The sequence below is a fragment of the Rhinolophus sinicus genome, chromosome 14, assembly GCF_057876585.1.
Source record: "Rhinolophus sinicus isolate RSI-liver-muscle chromosome 14, RSI-T2T, whole genome shotgun sequence".
NCBI classification, from domain to species: Eukaryota; Metazoa; Chordata; class Mammalia; order Chiroptera; family Rhinolophidae; genus Rhinolophus; species Rhinolophus sinicus.
Window position 1 is genome coordinate 80,589,604 of NC_142514.1, and position 17,924 is coordinate 80,607,527.

Here is a 17,924-nt window from a genome sequence, read left to right on the forward strand (position 1 = left end):
AACCGAGGTTTACTATCTCATCCAAGGTCAATGCTAGTGGGGTCATCCCAAAGTCCAAGAATTGATTTTGCTACAGCAAGCATTTATCCAACTCTCTTCTAAACCGTAAAAACCAACGCTGCACTCAAAAGGGCCTTCGACTTAAAATCTTCTTTCACGAAACTATTTCCATTTTAAAGAATACAACGATAGGGCCTGGAGTGAGCCAGAGAAAGGTATTGGAGCCTCTGGCTTTTTCAGCTGGAAGCGAAGAACCGCCCCTTTTCCGCAACCGGAGCCCGGCGCGGCGCAGTGCGGCTGCGCGGGCTGGGGCGGGGCGGAGCCAGAGCGCGCGAGTGGGGGCGAAACGCGGAAAAGGCTGCGGCGGCGCGAGGGCGAGGGCCGGGCTGGGGGCGGGGCGGGCTGCGAGTGTGCGGGGCGCGCGGGTGGAGGGCTGAGACCTAAGGGCAGCAGACGCGGTGGCAGCGATGCTGGAGACCCTGCGCGAGCGGCTGCTGAGCGTGCAGCAGGATTTCACCTCCGGGTGGGTACACGGTGGGGACTGAGGGAGCCGGGGGTCTGGGCCAGGCCGAGGATCTGGGCACCCGCCCGGGACGCTGTCTCCCGCCTCTCCCCGCACCCGGGTCCAGTCCTGTCCTGCGCCTCCTATCCCCGCCCCGCGCAGGAAGGTAACGAACTTTCCGGTGTCGGCCGGCGGCACAAAGTAACTTAGGTCCCAGCAGCCTGGCTCTGACTCCTGCCCCGGGGTCGGGGGCGGTCGGGACGCCGCGGCTTGCGCTTGGGATGCGCGGGTCCGGGTCCCGGCAGCACCGGAGGGGGGCGTCACGTGAGAGGGAGCGGGGCTGCGCGCCCCCTCGGCGCCGGCGATCGCCGCCGAGACACCTGCCCGCTTGGGCCTCGGTGCTGCTGCGGCCCCAGATGGGATGGGCCCGCCGCCCCCTCCCCAGGCCGAGGGTCGCCGGTGCCGCAGGCTTCTCCGGCGGAGCCGTCTGAGTCCAGTCTCAGCTCGCTCGGTTACCCTTGGCAAGCCTCGCCACTTCTTCCTCTTTTGCTTTTTCTCTCAACCTTTCCCCGAGGTTTAACGCCCCAGCGAAGAAACTCTTGGGTAACAGAAATAACAGAGCTGCAGCAACACTACTAATACCTGGTAGTTAAGAGAAAAGACCTAGAGATTCCCAAACTTTGCTTGGAGTCCCCGGGCACCTTTAACAATCCCGATGCCTGGGTCGCAGCCCATACCAACTAAATGAGAGTGGGGATGGCGTTTTAAAGATCCCTCCAGGCCATTCCAGTGTGTGGCAAAGTCTGGGAATCACAGGTTCTCATCTCTACCACTTAAGCGAACGTATTTCTGCAAGTTACTCGAATTGACTGTGCAACGAGGGTAAAGATGGTACTTACTGGGTTATTGTGAGGATTAATGAATTAATATGTAAAACCCGTAGTAAACTCTATGTCACAGTTGTTATTAGTCTGAGCTTAATTCATTTTAATTTTTCCATTACTTTATAAAGAGTCACCTTCATAAAAGATCTGTCACCTTTAGCTCACAATTCCTTTGCAGAATGCTCCGAATAGAGGGCATCTCAAAAATACTGTTTTAAATTTCTAATGAGAACGATGTTAGCTAAAATTTTATCTTATTGGACAAATATGTTTATATTGTTTGCCTTTTGGGTGCTGTGTAGTAACAACCTGGCAAATAGTTGAGCACTTAACACATTTTTAAAGCATTTTTGATAAAAGTTGGTGTTCTTAAGAATATTAATTGTAGATGCTCCAGGAGTCATTCATTGATGTTTGCATTTTTTCCCCTTGAAATTTAAATGGTAACTCTAAGAGTGTAAATTATTGTATTGAAAAATTTTGGTGTGCTGCTGGAATGGTCTACTGGTAGCATGAGCATGGTCAGAGATAAACACATCTGGTACACCCGGTTATCATTTCTTCAGGGAATTTCTTAATGGAATAATCGTCCACTTTCTGGTAGTTACTGTAATTCTCTAGGTGGTGTGGTTGCCTCAGAACCCATTCATACACCTGACCTTTGCTTAAGAAGGCTTAAACTTACCTGGGAATATGGACTCTGGACCCAAACCATCCTGGGAGAGTTGGTTAACCTAAATTTAGGAAGAGGGTTGAAGGGATCTGATTAGAACCACACAGAGACTGACTACTTGAAAGATGCCACAGACTGGGGCCAGTTTGGGATTAGACATCCTGAGAGGGCTTTCATTCCGTTTAGGCCTTTTTTGGCTTTGTCCTTATACAGGTCACTTTCAGCTGACAAAACTGCCAGTGTGTGCGATTGTCCCGTTACCTGGCAGAGAAATAACTCATCTCTTAAGTGTTATCTGTCTTCCAGTTGACTGGAAACTTTAAACTGTGATGTTCACTTTTGTCAGGTCCTCAAATTCCTATGTGGTTCTTAACCAAGAAAAGTTTATTTTAGTAAACTCTTACATGTTCAGCTTAAGATTAACCTGTTTTACACAAGTGAATATTTGGCTTTGCTGAGAAAAGGTGAAATTAAACACAGCATGTGTATATTTCATGAAGGTACTGAGGGGATTCAGAGATGAAAGTGACAGCATTCACCTCCTCAAACTATCAAGTTGGACTTAGCATTCCTTTAGAATACGTGGTGTTAATGCGCGTAGAAGCGTGTGTAGAAACCAGAGCAGCTCAAATAATTGGGAACTTCCAGTGTTGGGGTTGCCCGCAGGGGATCAGTCAGTAGAAGGAAGGGCTGGTGCTTTTCGGAGCTTCTTCAGTGCTGCCTCACAGAGAGCAGCATTCTCGTCTCATTTTCAGTTTCTGAAAATTCATATAACTGGCACTTAAATGTAGGAAAATTAAGTTTTCTTTTTTTAAGTGAAATAAGATTATCGGCCTCACAAGAGTATGTCACAGTAGTGGTTAGAGCATGTCCGATGAACATGTCTACCTTCCATTCAAACTTAGAAAGAGTGCAACGTAAGATCAGTTAAGTGCAGTGCAGAGATTGCTGGTGCCTGCGAGAGACTATAGGTTGCCCATGGACTTGTGGCCTTTTTTTGTAAAGTTGTGTTCATAATAACCGTTATGTTAAAATGGAGACAAACCTAGAATTTCTGTCCCTTTCTTTCAGATGGAAGTGAGTGGCCAGGTGGCCCAAGGGCTGCAGGATTGAGGCCACACTCTTCCCCTCACTTGAGTCCTGACTGCTTTTAACTGAGAACTCTTGGAGCCTGTTGGAAAGTTCATGTAGAACATCCATCCAGTTTTTAGGGACTGGCTTGAGCTCTGAGGGAAACTTTTCAGATATACTACATCACACATGCACATCCACTCTGGTCTTTGATTTTTACCTTTTGGGCAGTTACGACCAAAGGCCTCAGTATTGAAGTGTTAGATTTACCGAAGGTTTACAGGTGCCAGTCACCGACGCGCGTTTCCAGTTTCTAATGCTCTGGATTCTTGTAGATAGGGATAGGGAACATATTGTTGTCTCTAACTGCAACCAGGACAGTGGGTGTTCCCCGCCCCCACCTCCACCCCTGCCCAGTATGCTCATTCTCTCTTTCCCCCTCCTGTAGTATCAAAACCTACTCAAAGGAGAGGATCTAATATCTAATTCACAGTGTGGAAAACTGATGAGGTTTTGCCTGAAATGTTGAGTCTTCCAGGACTGTTCACTTTTTTAATGAGCAGAAAAATATCTCAGTATTCAACTTGATTTAGTAAATATTTACTGAATTCCTACCAAGTGGCAGCCACTAGGCTAGACACCCAAACTGTCCTTTTTCATAGAAGCTTTTCTCATTTTATTTTTTAAAAGATTTAAGAGGCCACATGCTCAGTTTTGCGTAGTCTTTGCTAAGCAGGATCTATATATTGCACTACTTCCTGGGGCTACAAAGTTGAGTGAAAGGTTTCTGCCCTCCAGATGCCCTAGGCTGGTGGTAATGTAAAGCAGAGAAGAGGGAACTGAAGGTTAAAGATACAAGTGATGTGTGAGAAATCCTCTGGTCCCAGAGGAGAGACATTCAGGTACTTTTACAGGAGCCTTCAAGGGGAGGTGGCTTCCAAACTGAGCCTTGATGAATGAGGAGGGTTGTGGTAGATTTGGATAAGGGCATTTTAGAGATGGAAGCAGTCGTGAGAGAGGAAGCTGGGAAGGAAATTTAGTCACTGGTAATAAAGGATCTTGCATGCTTTGCTAAGTTAATTCATTTATCAAATATTGCTTGTGACAGGCCCTGTTCTAGGAGCTGGGATATAGTAGAGAACACACTACACAGCAAATTATGTCCGTGCGCTCATTCTAGTGGCACAAGGCAGAGTATCTAGAATCTAGATGGTCGTCAGTACTGTCATTAAAAATTAAAGCAGGTTAAGGGGGATTGGGAATGGGGTTATTGCTACTTTATATAGGGTGGTCCTCACTTATTTTCAGGTTGACGGAATATTTTGAAGGTTTTTGTGGAAGGAAGCAGCATGAGCGTATCTGGATTTCTGGAAGGATAACTTGGGAGGCAGTGTGATGACAGGACCAGAGATGGAGAACAGGGAGATTGTTTAGGAGGCTATAATTATGGGCCAGGAGAGAGAGGATAGGCAGTGCTGCTAGAAATTTAAAGGGAGGAATGGACGTGACAAGCACTGGTCGAATTTATAAACAGTGAAATGCAGGAAATGAAAAAAAAGGTGGAGAAATTAAGGGTGTTAATTTTGGAGTATCTTAGATAAATGAGATCATTTACCAACATAAAAGAATTTAAGAATAGTTTTAAGAGAGAAGGAGCAGTTGACAGTGAATTTGTTGTGAGGTAACTTAACAGCTTGATATCCAAAAGGCAGTTGGAAATTTAAGAGACACTCAGGAGAGGTCAGAATTCAAACTATGTATTTTGGGGTTAATTAGAATGTAGTCTAAATTCCTCTCCCTTTCCTGAGTCTGTGCAGCTTTTGTGTGAATCTCAAGCGTCAGAGCTTAGGGGGTCATATGTATTTTTAAATGTGATTGATTTTTTTGTGTTTCCCTGATCCTGTTTCTAAAAAAGAAAAAAATTGATAAACATTAATGGGAAAATAGATCGGATTTGTAATCGTGAACAAAATTTAAAGTCAGAATAAAGTCAGAATAACAAACAAGGTTAAAGAAATTGAACCTAAATGACAATATATTGCTAATTTATGTACTTTGTAGCATTTTAAATCAATCAATCTCACCTTTCATAACAGCTGATGAGGTTAGACGAGTAGGAAATTGAGGTGCAAATAAATAGAATGTCATCAAGGTCATCCTGTGTGGTTGAATCAGCCAGAGAAAGCACATGTTCTGTTCCTCAGTCATTGCAGTGCTCCATGTATCATTCTGTTTACTTCTTTATAAACTTTTTGGTCTAAGCAATTTTGCTAATCCCCTCCATTTCTTAGAAAGATGCCTCCATTTTAGTATTTTCTACAAAGCTTGAAGAAATAAATGTGCTGGTATCAAGTTAAGGTTAAATCTTTGGAACAATCTAAAAATAAATTATCAAAGTGTTCTGATGTTATATGAGGTTTAGTGCTTTGAACTCAAAAGTGTGCATTAGTTGCTTTTGGTAGAAAATAATTTTCAAGTGGCTCACTTAAGTCTGTATGGTAATACACTCACAGCAGCTCTCATGTCTCCCTGGGGGTATTATGGTGTTAGGAAGAGGATTAGGAAGGGTGGAGAAAGCTTTTATAGGAACTGGTGCATTGGGGAACCTCCACTTCATTTCACCCTGGCCCAGTAACGTAATAGTTTCTTACTGTTCTTGACAAGTGATACTTTTTATATTATACCTTTCATTTGAAGTAGCTCTACAGTTTACAAAATTCTGCCTAAGTCATATTTGGAATTTTATGTAATTCTTGTGGCAAGTCATGTGGTCAGTATAATACTACCATTTTATGTTTGAGAAACTGGGATATTATACTGAGATCATGATTTCCTTCCCAGGGTCATGACATTGTGGGTTGTTGCTAGCACAGCACCACTGTGAGAAATGGGAGTTATCCCAAAATAAAAATGGTAAGCTACTTTCAGTTGAATTCTGGCTTGGAGCATGTATTTCAGAAAGGACCTTTTTGCTTTTTTTTTTGTTACTTGTTAAATATATCTGACCTTATATTTTTTTCAACTTAAAATAAGAATCATTATAACCCTTTATTTTTTTCTCTCCTAAATTTTCTTGACTATTTCCCACTTCTAGCTATTTTGTTTTCTCTTAACAGTTTCTATTCTGAGTTTTGGCACATCCATGATTTATATGGAAAAAGTATGGTGAAAGAAGAGGAATATATAAAAGACTGTTTTTGTTAAAAAAATTTTACAAAGTTTCAAACATATACAAAAATAGAGTAACACAGTGAACCTCATATATCCGTTGTTCAGATTTGACAGCTGCCAACTAGTGCCACATTTGCTTTATTTCTCCTCTTATTCTCAAAGTAACTTATCTTTTATGTCTCGCATCTCTAAAAAGAAACACAGATATTACATAAATGCATGTCAGTATCATATCTAACAAAATTACACTAATTCTTTGATGTTGTCAATTATCCAGTCCATAATCAGATTTCCTGGTTCTTAGAAGTGTCTTTTTACAGTTGATTGTTCAACTCCAGATCAGATAAGTGTCACACATTACATTTGGTGAAAGACCATGGGGAAGCTCTCACTGACCCTTTCAACAATTTTATTTTCAGCTCCTTATAACATTCCTTCTTTCTCTATTATTCCCAACTAACTTTTTTCTTTCTTTTTTGGGGGGTGGGTTACAGAGAAGAACCCAAAAGTTGATATGTTACAATTGAGAAATTCAAAGTTTATTTTTTTGAAGTGATCTTTATTTAATCCCAACAAACATTACGTAGTAATCCAAAGTTCTGCACTTTTAAAGGTGTCTAAAACGTTAATATAACTGGGATTAATGGTCAACATTATGCAATAAGTTGACTCAACAGTACGCAATATAAGCATTTTATAAAAGTGCTAGTGAAGAAAAGATGTGAAATTCAATATGAATTTCTTTGCTTGATAAAATACCATATTCAGTTTATAGGAATTGATCTGAGTTTAACATGACCAGAGGTAAAAGAAATAGCCATGGCAGTGAGGATCATTTCCATTTCTTCGTGTGATTTTTCAGACTTGTGGTTTGTCCTCTTTTTTTGTTACAGATGTAGATATATAGGTAGAGATAGTTTATTTGGTACTGCCAAAGTAGCCAGTCTGCTTAACTTATCTTTTTTGCAGTATTCTTTTGTTTTACCTAACAGATTTGTGGTGCTTTATTAAAGTACACTTGGTATACAATATTATTAGCTTCAGGTGTACAACATAGTGATTTGGCATTTATATGTCTTACACTGTGCCCACCGCGCTAAGTCTAGTAACCACCCGTCACTGAGCAAAGTTGCCACACTATTACTGACTAGGTTCCCCTTCACTTTTTTTCTCCCATCACCCTCTGCTCTGGCAACCCTCAGTTTCTTCTTTGTTTCTGTGAGTCTGTATTTGTTTCATTTTGTTTCTTCGTTTTAATTTTTTTAAATTCCACATATTTGTCTTTCTTTGACTTGTTTCTAAAAGGCTATTTGATAAATAAATATTTGAAATACCAACTAGAGATTTGCAAGATGAGAGTGGTCCAAAGAGGATCTTAGCAGTTTCCTTTTGATGTCCCTGTCACACCAACCATGTGGAATTGTCCTGAATCACTAAAAATTATTCTAAAATAGTTTTGACTGTAATGCACTGCTGTGTATGACCATCTAGGATAATTCTGCCTGGGGTATCACAGCTAAGTGCCTTTCTCAAACTTTGGAGTAGAAATCGTAGTTCATGGCTATTAAAATACCTTTCCCTAGATGTCACTTGATCTACTTTAAACCAGACTAACTGGTTTCCAAGGTAAAGTTGGAAATTTATATTGTTTCTCTAGGACAGGTTAGACTTTTAAAGTACAATTCCCTAGACTCATCTGGAGAGAGAGATACAAATTAGTTTTGTGCTAAAGAGATTGCTGAGTATTTTTAACATTGTAGAGAAATCAATCTCATTGATATTTTAATTTTTAAAAAAGAACGTAGAATAATATAAAAATCTTTGTATGAAATTGGCCTGCCAGTTTGTTAAAAAAAAAAAAAAAAGTCATTTGATCAGAAGTTCCCTATTGACAAAATAGATAGAATCCTGTGTCGGGGTTTGCACGTATGGGTGAGCAGGTTACAGCCTGCACGACACAGGGCTGAAGCGTTCGTTCGTAGAAGAGTCAGCTTGTATATTAGGACAGCTCCTGGCTGGGGGCAGTCAAGTGTCTTAAAGAAGGAGCACTTATTTCTTTTCTAACAATGGCTGTGGAGGGGCCAGCAATGGCACTGTGGCCTGTGCTTCAGACTCTATTTAGAAATGAGAATTTGTTGAAGTAATCAAATTAAGAAGAGCATGTACAGCAGTGTCTCATATAAGATAATCTCATAATTTAGCACTCACTTTTTGGTAACCTCAATAATATGGTAGAGGGCGCGGCCAGATGACTCAGTTCATTAGAGCGTGAGCTCTTAACAGGGTTGCTTGTTCGATTCCCACATGAGCCAGTGAGCTGCGCCCTCCACAACTGATTGAAGACAATTGGCTGCTGCTGAGCTTCTGGAGGGACACCTGGATGGCTCAGTTGGTTAGAGCATGAGCTCTCAACAAGAAGGTTGCCGGTTCAATTCCCGCATGGGATGGTGGGCTGTGCCCCCTGCAACTAAAGATTGAAAGTGGCGACTGGACTTGGAGCTGAGCTGCGCCCTCCACAACTAGATTGAAGACAACAATTTGGAGCTGATAGGCCCTGGAGGAACACAGTTTCCCAATATTCCTCAATAAAAAATTTAAAAAGTAATTTCTAAATAAACAAAAAGCTTTAAAAATAATAATAATAATACGATATAGAGTCAACAGTGGGTGAGTGAAGTGAAATAAATTGTAGAAAGTGTATGAACTTCATATTTTATGTATAGAAAAGCCTATTTTATGTACACACGTCTAACCCAGTAATCTGTTTTCCAGCGCAGTAATTTGTAGCAAATAGAAAAGGAAGAGGCTGTATAGTTAAGCAGCAGAAGCAGTAGGATAGCTGATAAAGAGATGGCCAGTGGTGGAGACGGAAAACTTAAATTTGGAAAAAACAGACACAGGATCCCAAATAAACTTAAAAAAACTAGTGTAGATTGGTTTCAAGTTGGTAAATGAAGAGGCATTCCTAGCTTGGACATAAGTGAAGAGAGGATTTTGCCACAAATGCAGTCAGTCGTCATCATAATAATGACCTGGAGTTATCAGAAAATGTTAACTAGAATATGCCACGTCCTCTTTAATGAAAAAGGATTTTAATATATTTTAGAAAGCTTTTTATAATCAGCTAAAAATTTCACCAAATGTTGGGACTTAAAGAGATTTGAGCACCTGGTATAATATCTGCTTAATAAAAAGTGTGCTTAGATATCTTTGTTAAACCTACCAAATTCGTTTGTGTGGACCACTTCTTTTCCTAATGATGCCAGATAAATGAGGTTTTTCTAGTCCAATCACATTTAGGAATTGTTTCTAAAATGGATTTGGGACAAGAAAAAATATAAAAATATTTGCTACAAATTTTCCATTCTTGGTTCCTAACTTAATGACTATGTACTATATACTGCATATAATGCTTGTTACAGATTTTTCATTTGTGGAGTCTGACATATAGTAAACACTGTATGGTTTTACAAATATTTGTTGTCTGCAGAGGTGCTTAGTGCTTGCCAAGAAAATTAGCTTACCCAATCAAAATGTAACAGCTGCAAAATTTACAGTTGAAAAAGATCTCTTGAGCTGTAAGAACATGATATTTTATACTTGTTGAATTATAGGCTGAAGACTTTAAGTGACAAGTCAAAAGAAGCAAAAGTAAAAAGCAAACCAAGGTAAGCTTGTGCTAAGATTTTATTTACTGTGACTTAAATTTTGTACAACTTGGTTGTAGTCATGATAGAGTAATTACTCTAATGGGTTTTACATCTGTGAGTGCATCTGACTACAAACAATTTATTAACAATTATTACAAATAATTTTTGATGAAATTATAAAATGGTTGAAAAAATGGTGAAGTATAATTGTTTTATTCTGACAATCAGTGGGCTATTGTTCCATCACAATCATTTTTATTTGTATATTAAGAGCAAAGTAAAAGAGCAATTTCACACCAAGAGAAATAAAAACATTATTAAGAAGCAAATTAATAATGGAACAGTACTTGGCCAGCAAGCCTCTTTAGCCATGTTATCTGTTCTATATGAAAACACTGATGTTAGTTGTGTAATTTTTTTCGTTTTTTAATACAGTAAAGCGTATGACCAAATTTCATTTTCATCCTAGAGATGATGAGCTTTAAACATTTTTTTTATTATTTAGCATTACATTACAGTGTGTATTGTATTATGTGCTAAAAATAATATATTGGGCAAAATGATAATATATTGCAGTATATCACCTTTGAAATAAAGTAATACATTTCTCTAAAAGGTTAGATAAATTGTCATTAGTGATTTTAAAATATTTCACGTTACAGTTGACAGTGTCAAAATTCTTGTATGTAATTTTTTTTTTTTAAGTTGACCTAAACCAGAAACAATTTTAATAAAATAAGTGTTCTGTTGGCAGGACTGTTTCACATTTGCCAAAGTACTCTGCTGGACTAGAATTACTTAGCAGGTAAGTGTTTTCATTTAAATAAGAAGGTTGTACTACTGATTATTTTATGGTCTAAAATTATTTTATGATTTTATAGATAGAAACCTTAAACCACTAAATTTTATCTGAACATAGTGATTGAAAATTATTTACTTATTTATTTCTCTAAGGGATTTTTACTTTTCACTGATTGATACAAAAGCCATTCAGACTTTGAGCAAATTGATCAACATTGTATTTACTAGTTAGTATTTTATTATGTGTGTTTATTATGCTTACAGTTTCTTTGTCGCAAGAAAATTGATTCTGAATTTGAGTCCTCAATAATTTTCATACTTTGATTCTTAATTTTACATAATTTCATCTCCAATTGATTCCTGTTGACAAGGAAATTAATATTAAATTACATGGTTTTCTTAGCTACAACACCAAAAGCATAAGTACAAAAGGAAAATTGATAAATTAGCCTTTATAAAAATTAAAAACTTTTGCACTTCAAAGAATGCCATCAAGAAAGGGAAACAACAATCCGCAGAATAGGAGAAAATATTTGCAAATCATATATCTGATGAGGGACTTGTATCTAGAGTATATAAAGAATTTTTATAACTCAACAATAAAAAGACACCTCAATGAAGAAATAGGCAAAGGATCTGAATAGACATTTCCCTAAGCAAGATATATACGTGGACAATAAGAACATGAAAAGATGCTCAACATCATTAGTCATCAGGAAAATACCAATCAAAACCAGTGAGATGCCACTTCACACCCACTAGCATGACTATAATAAAAACGACAGACAATACCAAGTGTTGACAAGGATGTGGAGAAATGAGAAACCTTATGCATTGCTGGTGGGAGTGTAAAATGGTGCAACCACTGGGGAAAACAGTTTGGCAGTTTCTTAAAAAGTTAATTATAGGATTACCATGTGACCCAGCAATTTCACACCGAGAGAATTAAAAACTTACATCTACATAAAAACTTATACACAACTGTGCATAGCAGTAGTATTCATAAAACAGTATTGTTTATAACAACCAAAAAGTAGAGCAGTATAAATATTCATCAACTGATGAATGTGTAAACAAAATGTGGTGTATTCATACAGTGGAATGTTATTCAGCCATGAAAAAGGAATGAAGTACTGATACATGCTACAGTGTGGATGTAACTTAAAAATATGCCAAGTGAAACAAACCAATATGAAAGGCCACATATTGTATGATTCCATTTATATGAAATGTCCAGAATAGGTGACTCCATAAGACAGAAAATAGATAGGTGGTTGCAAAAAGGGGAGGGAAGGGAAAGAGTAACGACTACAAATGGGTATGGTTGTTTTCAAAATGATGAAAATATTTTGGAATTAGATAGTGGTGATAGTTGCCCAACTTTGTGAATATACTAAAAGCTACTGAATTATGGGTATCTGAATTGCTTCAATAAAGCTGTTAGAAAAATAAGTCTATGGTTTAAGTATGTTGTTATATGCTGCGTATTTAATGTGTCATCTGACAGATATGTATATGGTGAAGATGTGTGCAGTGAAAAGTATAGTATAGTTCTTTTCCTTACCAGCATTTACAGCACGATCATCTACACCTACATTTTGCTTTTGCTTTTCTGGTTCTTTATTGGGTTTCTTTTTTTAAATTTTATTGGGGAACAGTGCGTTTCTCCAGGGCCCATCAGCTCCAAGTAGTTGTCCTTCAATCTAGTTGTGGAAGGCGCAGTTCAGCTCCAAGTACAGTCGCTGTTTTTCAGTCTTTAGTTGCAGGGGGCACAGCCCATCATCCCATGTGGGAATTGAACCGGCAACCTTGTTGTTGAGCGCTCATGCTCTAACCAACTGAGCCATCCAGCTGCCCCTCTGGAAGCTCAGCAGCAGCTCGTTGTCTTCAATCTAGTTGTGGAGGGCGCAGCTCACTGGCCCATGTGGGAATCGAACCGGCAACTCTGCTGTTCAGAGCTCGCACTCTAACCAAGTGAGCCATCCGGCCACCCTGTGTTTCTTTTTATGGTTGCTAAATCTAGAGATTTTTTTTCTTTTCTGAAGTGAAAAGTGCTTAATTTGATATTAATTTCCTGCTTGATTTTGTTGAATGAAGAAAATAAGGGAACATGAAAGGATGTATAGTAAGAATTAATCAGAGGTGTACTGTTTCCTATTTACATTTTATCTTTATTTTTTAAATTTAGTGATTTAGTTGAAAGAGCTTCATTGAAAGATTTGAGAAGTGTAGACTTTTGTATGTGGTAGTTTTTTGGGATGGAGCACATTTTCGGACTTAATATGAAAAGTTTACAGTCATAGGGAAATGTCTGTAATGTGCCCGTTCATTGCACTGAGTCAGTCTTTTCCTTTAGAACTAATTATGGGTAGAGGAAAGACCATTTTAAATAGCAGATACACAAATCATAATTTTTAATTGTGTTAAAATACACATAACATGAAATTTATCATCTTAACCATTTTTAGGTGTACAGTTCAGTAGTGTTAAGTATTGTTGTGCATCCAACCTCCAAAACTCTTCATCTTGCAAAACTGGATCTACCCATCGTCCCCTTCCCCTGCCTCTGGCAGACATCATTCTACTTTCCCTTTCTATGAGTTTGACTAGTGCTCTAGGTATCTCATATAAATGGAATCGTACAGTATTTATCTTTTTGTGACTGGCTTCTTTCACTTAGCATAACGTTTTCAAGGTTCATCCATGTTGTAGTTTATGTCAGAATTTTCTTCCTTTTTAAGGCTGAGTAACATTCCACTGTAAGTACATAGTCAGGTGCTGCATAGTGATGTTTCAGTCAATAATGGACCGTGTGTATGGTGGTCCCATAAGATTATAATGGAGTTGAATTTCTTGTAAGAAATGGAAAGATATGTGGTTCAGAAGGCATTTTTTCCCTCTGACGGGAGCAGTATCTACAGGGCTTGACAGTAGATTCCCTCTCACTGAGCACCACCATTTTGAGTGTGCAGGTGACATCCCAGTCAGTCAGACACTGACTTGTTTCAGCACAGAGGAAGCTGTCCCCCAGCACTACATATTCAGAGGGTGCTATAGCCCTCCCAGATTTAGCTTGATGGTCTTCAGGGTACATCGCTGTAAATTCTTTGTTGAGGACTTAAGATCCTATACAAAGACACGGGTCCGCAGGAGCTACCTTAGCAGGTACAGGCATACCTGTTAAAGCACATTTATTGTGCTTTACAGATGTTGCATTTTTTACAAACTGGTGGCAAGACCCTCTACAGGAAAAAAATTACAACTTGATTTCCTGTGATGATCTGGAACTGAACCCTCAGTATCTCTGAGGTAGGCTTGTATCGAGTGCCACTGACACTTTAGTAAAAGCTTTCTGTGGTACTGTAGAGCCAGCCTGGTCCTGTACTTTGGAAGTATTTTCAGGTTGTAATGATATAAAGCAAATACAAGTTTTATGTCTTCCGTCAATTCAACACCAGAGAACATCCTTTGTGCCAGATAGGGTCAATGGGACCAAAAACAAATTTCCAGAGTCAAAATATTGAGTCCTTAGTTTTATACGCTTTCCATGTTAAACTCTTTTTTTTTTAACAACTTTCACAAAGTTCCATAATCTGACCACCGCTCCAACATGGAATAGCCAAAACCATATTGCCATGACAATCCCCTATGTTCCTTTATCTCTGCATGCAGTGTGTTGACCTATAGTTGTTCATAGTAGCCTCTTAGGATCCTTTGTATTTCTGTAGTGTCAGTTGTAATGTCTCCTTTTTCATTTATTATTTGTTGATTTGGGGCCTCTTTTTAACTTGATTAGTCTATAGCTAAAGGTTTGTCAATTTTATCTTTTCAAAGAACCAATTCATAGCTTGGTTAATCTTTTCTATTTTCCTGTTCTCTATTTCATTTATTTCTTCTCTAATCTTTATTATTTCCTTCCTTCTGCTAACTTTGGCTCAGTTAATTCTTCTTTTTCTAGTTCCTTAAGGCGAAGAGTTAGTTTGTTTATTTGGGGTCTTTCTTGCTGCTTAACGTAGTTATTTATTGCTAGCTATGAACTTCCCTCTTAGAACTGCTTTTGCTGCATAAGTTTTGGTATGTGTGTTTCCGTTTTTGCTTGTCTCAAGATACTTTTTTATTTCCCTTTTAATTGCTTTTTTGATGCATTAGTTGTCCAAGAGGGGGGGATCTTTGATTACTGATCCAATCATCCTACGAGTTATACATCTATTCTGATTATCTATTTTGGGGGTTATTCAGTCTTGGAAGGTTTTGTGTTTCTAGAAATTTGTTCATTTCATCTACGTTATCCAATTTATTGGCATGCAATTATCCATATTACTTTCTTACAATCCTTTTCATTTCAGTCCCCTTTTGTTTCTAAATAATGTCCCCCTTTTTGTTTCTAATTTTATTTAAGTCTTCTTTTTTTTCTTAGTCTATCTAAAGGTTTAATTTTGTTAATCTTTTTGAAGAATGAATTTTTTATTTCATTGCTTTTCTCTGTTTTTTAATTCTCTATTTATTTCTGCTCCAATCTTTATTATTTTTTCAGCTAGCTTTGGGTTCAGTTTGTTCTTTTTCTAGTTCCCTAAGTTGTGAAGTTAGGCTGTTGATTGGAGATATTTTTTTCTTCTTTAATATAAGCATACATAGCAATAAATTTCCTCTAAGCTCTGCTTTTGCTGCATGCTATAAGCTTTGGTATATTGTGGTTTTCATTCATGTCTTAGTATTTTCTGATTTCCCTGGTGATTTCGTCTTTGACACATTGGTTATTTAAGAATATGTTGCTTGATTTTTACAAATTTGTGAGTTTTCCAGTTTTCTGTTTGTTATGGATTTCTAACTTCATTTCATTGTGGTCAGAAAAAATATTTTGTATGATAAATATCTCTTTTAAAAAATATATAGACTTTATTTTTTTGGAGTGCTCTTAGGTTCACAGCAAAACAGAGAGAAGATTCAGAGATTTCTCATAACCACCTTTTAGAATCCATTGAGATTTAATTTGTAGCCTAATACATGGTCTGTCCTGGAGAATGTCCCATATGCACTTGAGAAGAATGTGTATTCTGTTGTTGTTCGGTAGAGTGTTCTGTATATGTCTGTTATATCCGGTTGATTTGTTGTGTTGTTCATGTTCTCCTTATATTCTGTCTGGTCATTTTATCCATTGAGAGTAGTGTGTTGTCTCTAACTATTATTGGAGAATATTTATTTCTCCCTTCAGTTTTGGCAATTATTGCTTCATATTTTGAGGATCATGTACAATAGTACAATATGAAAAACAGGAAAATAATATTGATAAATATAGGCACACCTTGGAGATATTGTGGGTTTGGTTCCAGACCACAATAAAGCCAGTATCACAATAAAAGCATGTTGTAATCTTTTTGTTGGTGGAGGTTCTTGCCTTCAATTTGTAAAAAACACAATATCTGTGAAGTACAGTAAAGCAAAGTGCAATAAAATGAGGTATGCCTGTAAACTACAGACCTTATTCAAATTTCATCAGTTATCCCACTAATGTCCTTGTTTCTGGACCAGGACCTAATGCAGGATCACACATTGTATTTAGTCACCATATCTCCTTTAATCTGAAACAGTTCCTGAGTCTGTCTTTGTCTTTTGTGACCTCGATACTTTTAAAGAGTACTGGCCAATTATTTTGCAAAACATCCCTCTGTTTGGGCTTATCTGCTGTTTTCTCATGACTAAATTCAAGTTAGTGCCTTTTTGGCAAGCATTCCAGGAGAGTAATGTTGTGCCCTTCCCAGTGTATCATATCAGTAGACACATGGTGTTGATATGTCTTGTTACTGTTGGTCACTTGGTTAAGGGAGTGTCCACCCAGTTTCTCCACTGTTAATACTGTTTCCCCCTTTATAATTAATGAGTATCCTATGGGGAGATACTTTGAGACTATGTAAGTATCCTGTTTCTCTTCATAATTTAATTCATTAATTTTAGCATCCATTAGAATTCTTGCCTGAAACAATCATTATTGTTATGTTTATCAAATTATTTTCTATTTTTATCATTTTTTCTACAGTTAGCCACTGGAATTCTACTGTAAGGAAGAGGTTTTCCCTTTTCCCCAATTTATTTATTCAGCTATTTGTTTGAATAACTATGAACTCATGGAAGTTTGTTTTATTCTTTGAGTTATAACCCATTACTACCATAATTTATTTTGTTGCTCAAATTCTCCCAAATCTGGCAGTTGGAAACCCATTCAAGTTGAATACTTGTGACATATCCCCATTATTTTTTGAGCTTTTCCTTTCTGGCACCATAGGATGTTCTAGGTTCATCTTTAGATAGTCTATTTTTCAACATATGGTTTACATTTTGAATTATTTTTTGCTTTCCTTAGGTACGAAGATACATGGGCTGCACTTCACAGAAGAGCAAAGGAATGTGCAGGTGCTGGAGAGGTAAAGAATTATGGGCTAATCTTTTACTTGTGGGAAAACATTGCAGAATCCTTTTGCAATGAAAACATTGCAAAATCCTTTTGCAATGTTAAATGCTAGTTTTTAAGAAATTAATTTATAATTGTATTAAAATGGTTTATTGACCATCTAAAATTAAATTTAGTAGTTGATTATGAAACTCCCTAAATAGGGCACATTTTCATAATATCTCAGTCAAATAATTTAGTTTACTTAGGCTTAAAGAGTTTATAACTTTTATTCTCAAGTCACAAGTAAATACTTGGTTCATCTAGCTATAATGCTTTGAATTTAATTCTGATACCTTCGTAGTATATGTAAATTAGAAGATGTAATTTCTTTTTACCCACTATTTAAGAATTTCTTATTATTTCAGCAAAAGCTTGACTTTGCTCAGTCTACCTAAAATTATTAATTTGCTTGGGAAATAACTATAAAAATTTCAGGGGCCATCCTCAATTCTCTTACAAGAACAAGTGATTTTCCAGCACTATGTACAGAGTGTATAATGAATCGCAGTGTCTTGTAATTAAAATTATTAGGTACATGTACTTAAAGCTTTGTTAGCCAAGATCAAATGCTGTGTGCTATTGATGTCTGTCAAACTAATTTCTTCCTAAAAACATTTCTGTAATTCTGACTTTAATTTAGTCTGACTTTCTTTACCATTTACCTAAATTAGTGAAGCTGTAATAGTTGAATAGGATGGAGTAATACATAATGAAATTTAGGCAT

At 37.6% G+C, this 17,924-nt stretch overlaps 1 protein-coding gene across 5 annotated transcripts in view; it reads left to right on the forward strand.

Moving 5' to 3' along the window:
* Nucleotides 1–324: 324 nt before the first annotated feature.
* Nucleotides 325–17,924, forward strand: part of DTNBP1 (dystrobrevin binding protein 1) — a 129,782-nt gene continuing 112,182 nt past the window's right edge. For 2 of the 5 annotated variants that reach the window (XM_019742973.3, XM_019742975.3), the window contains exons 1-4: nt 325–523; nt 9,916–9,969; nt 10,706–10,756; nt 17,111–17,171. In XM_019742973.3, coding sequence (XP_019598532.3) covers nt 468–523; nt 9,916–9,969; nt 10,706–10,756; nt 17,111–17,171 — 222 coding nt within the window. In that variant the 5' untranslated portion in view covers nt 325–467. The remainder of the gene's footprint in view (nt 524–9,915; nt 9,970–10,705; nt 10,757–17,110; nt 17,172–17,924) is intronic. The other 3 variants (XM_074335199.2, XM_019742974.3, XM_074335198.2) reach the window with 2 other exon arrangements.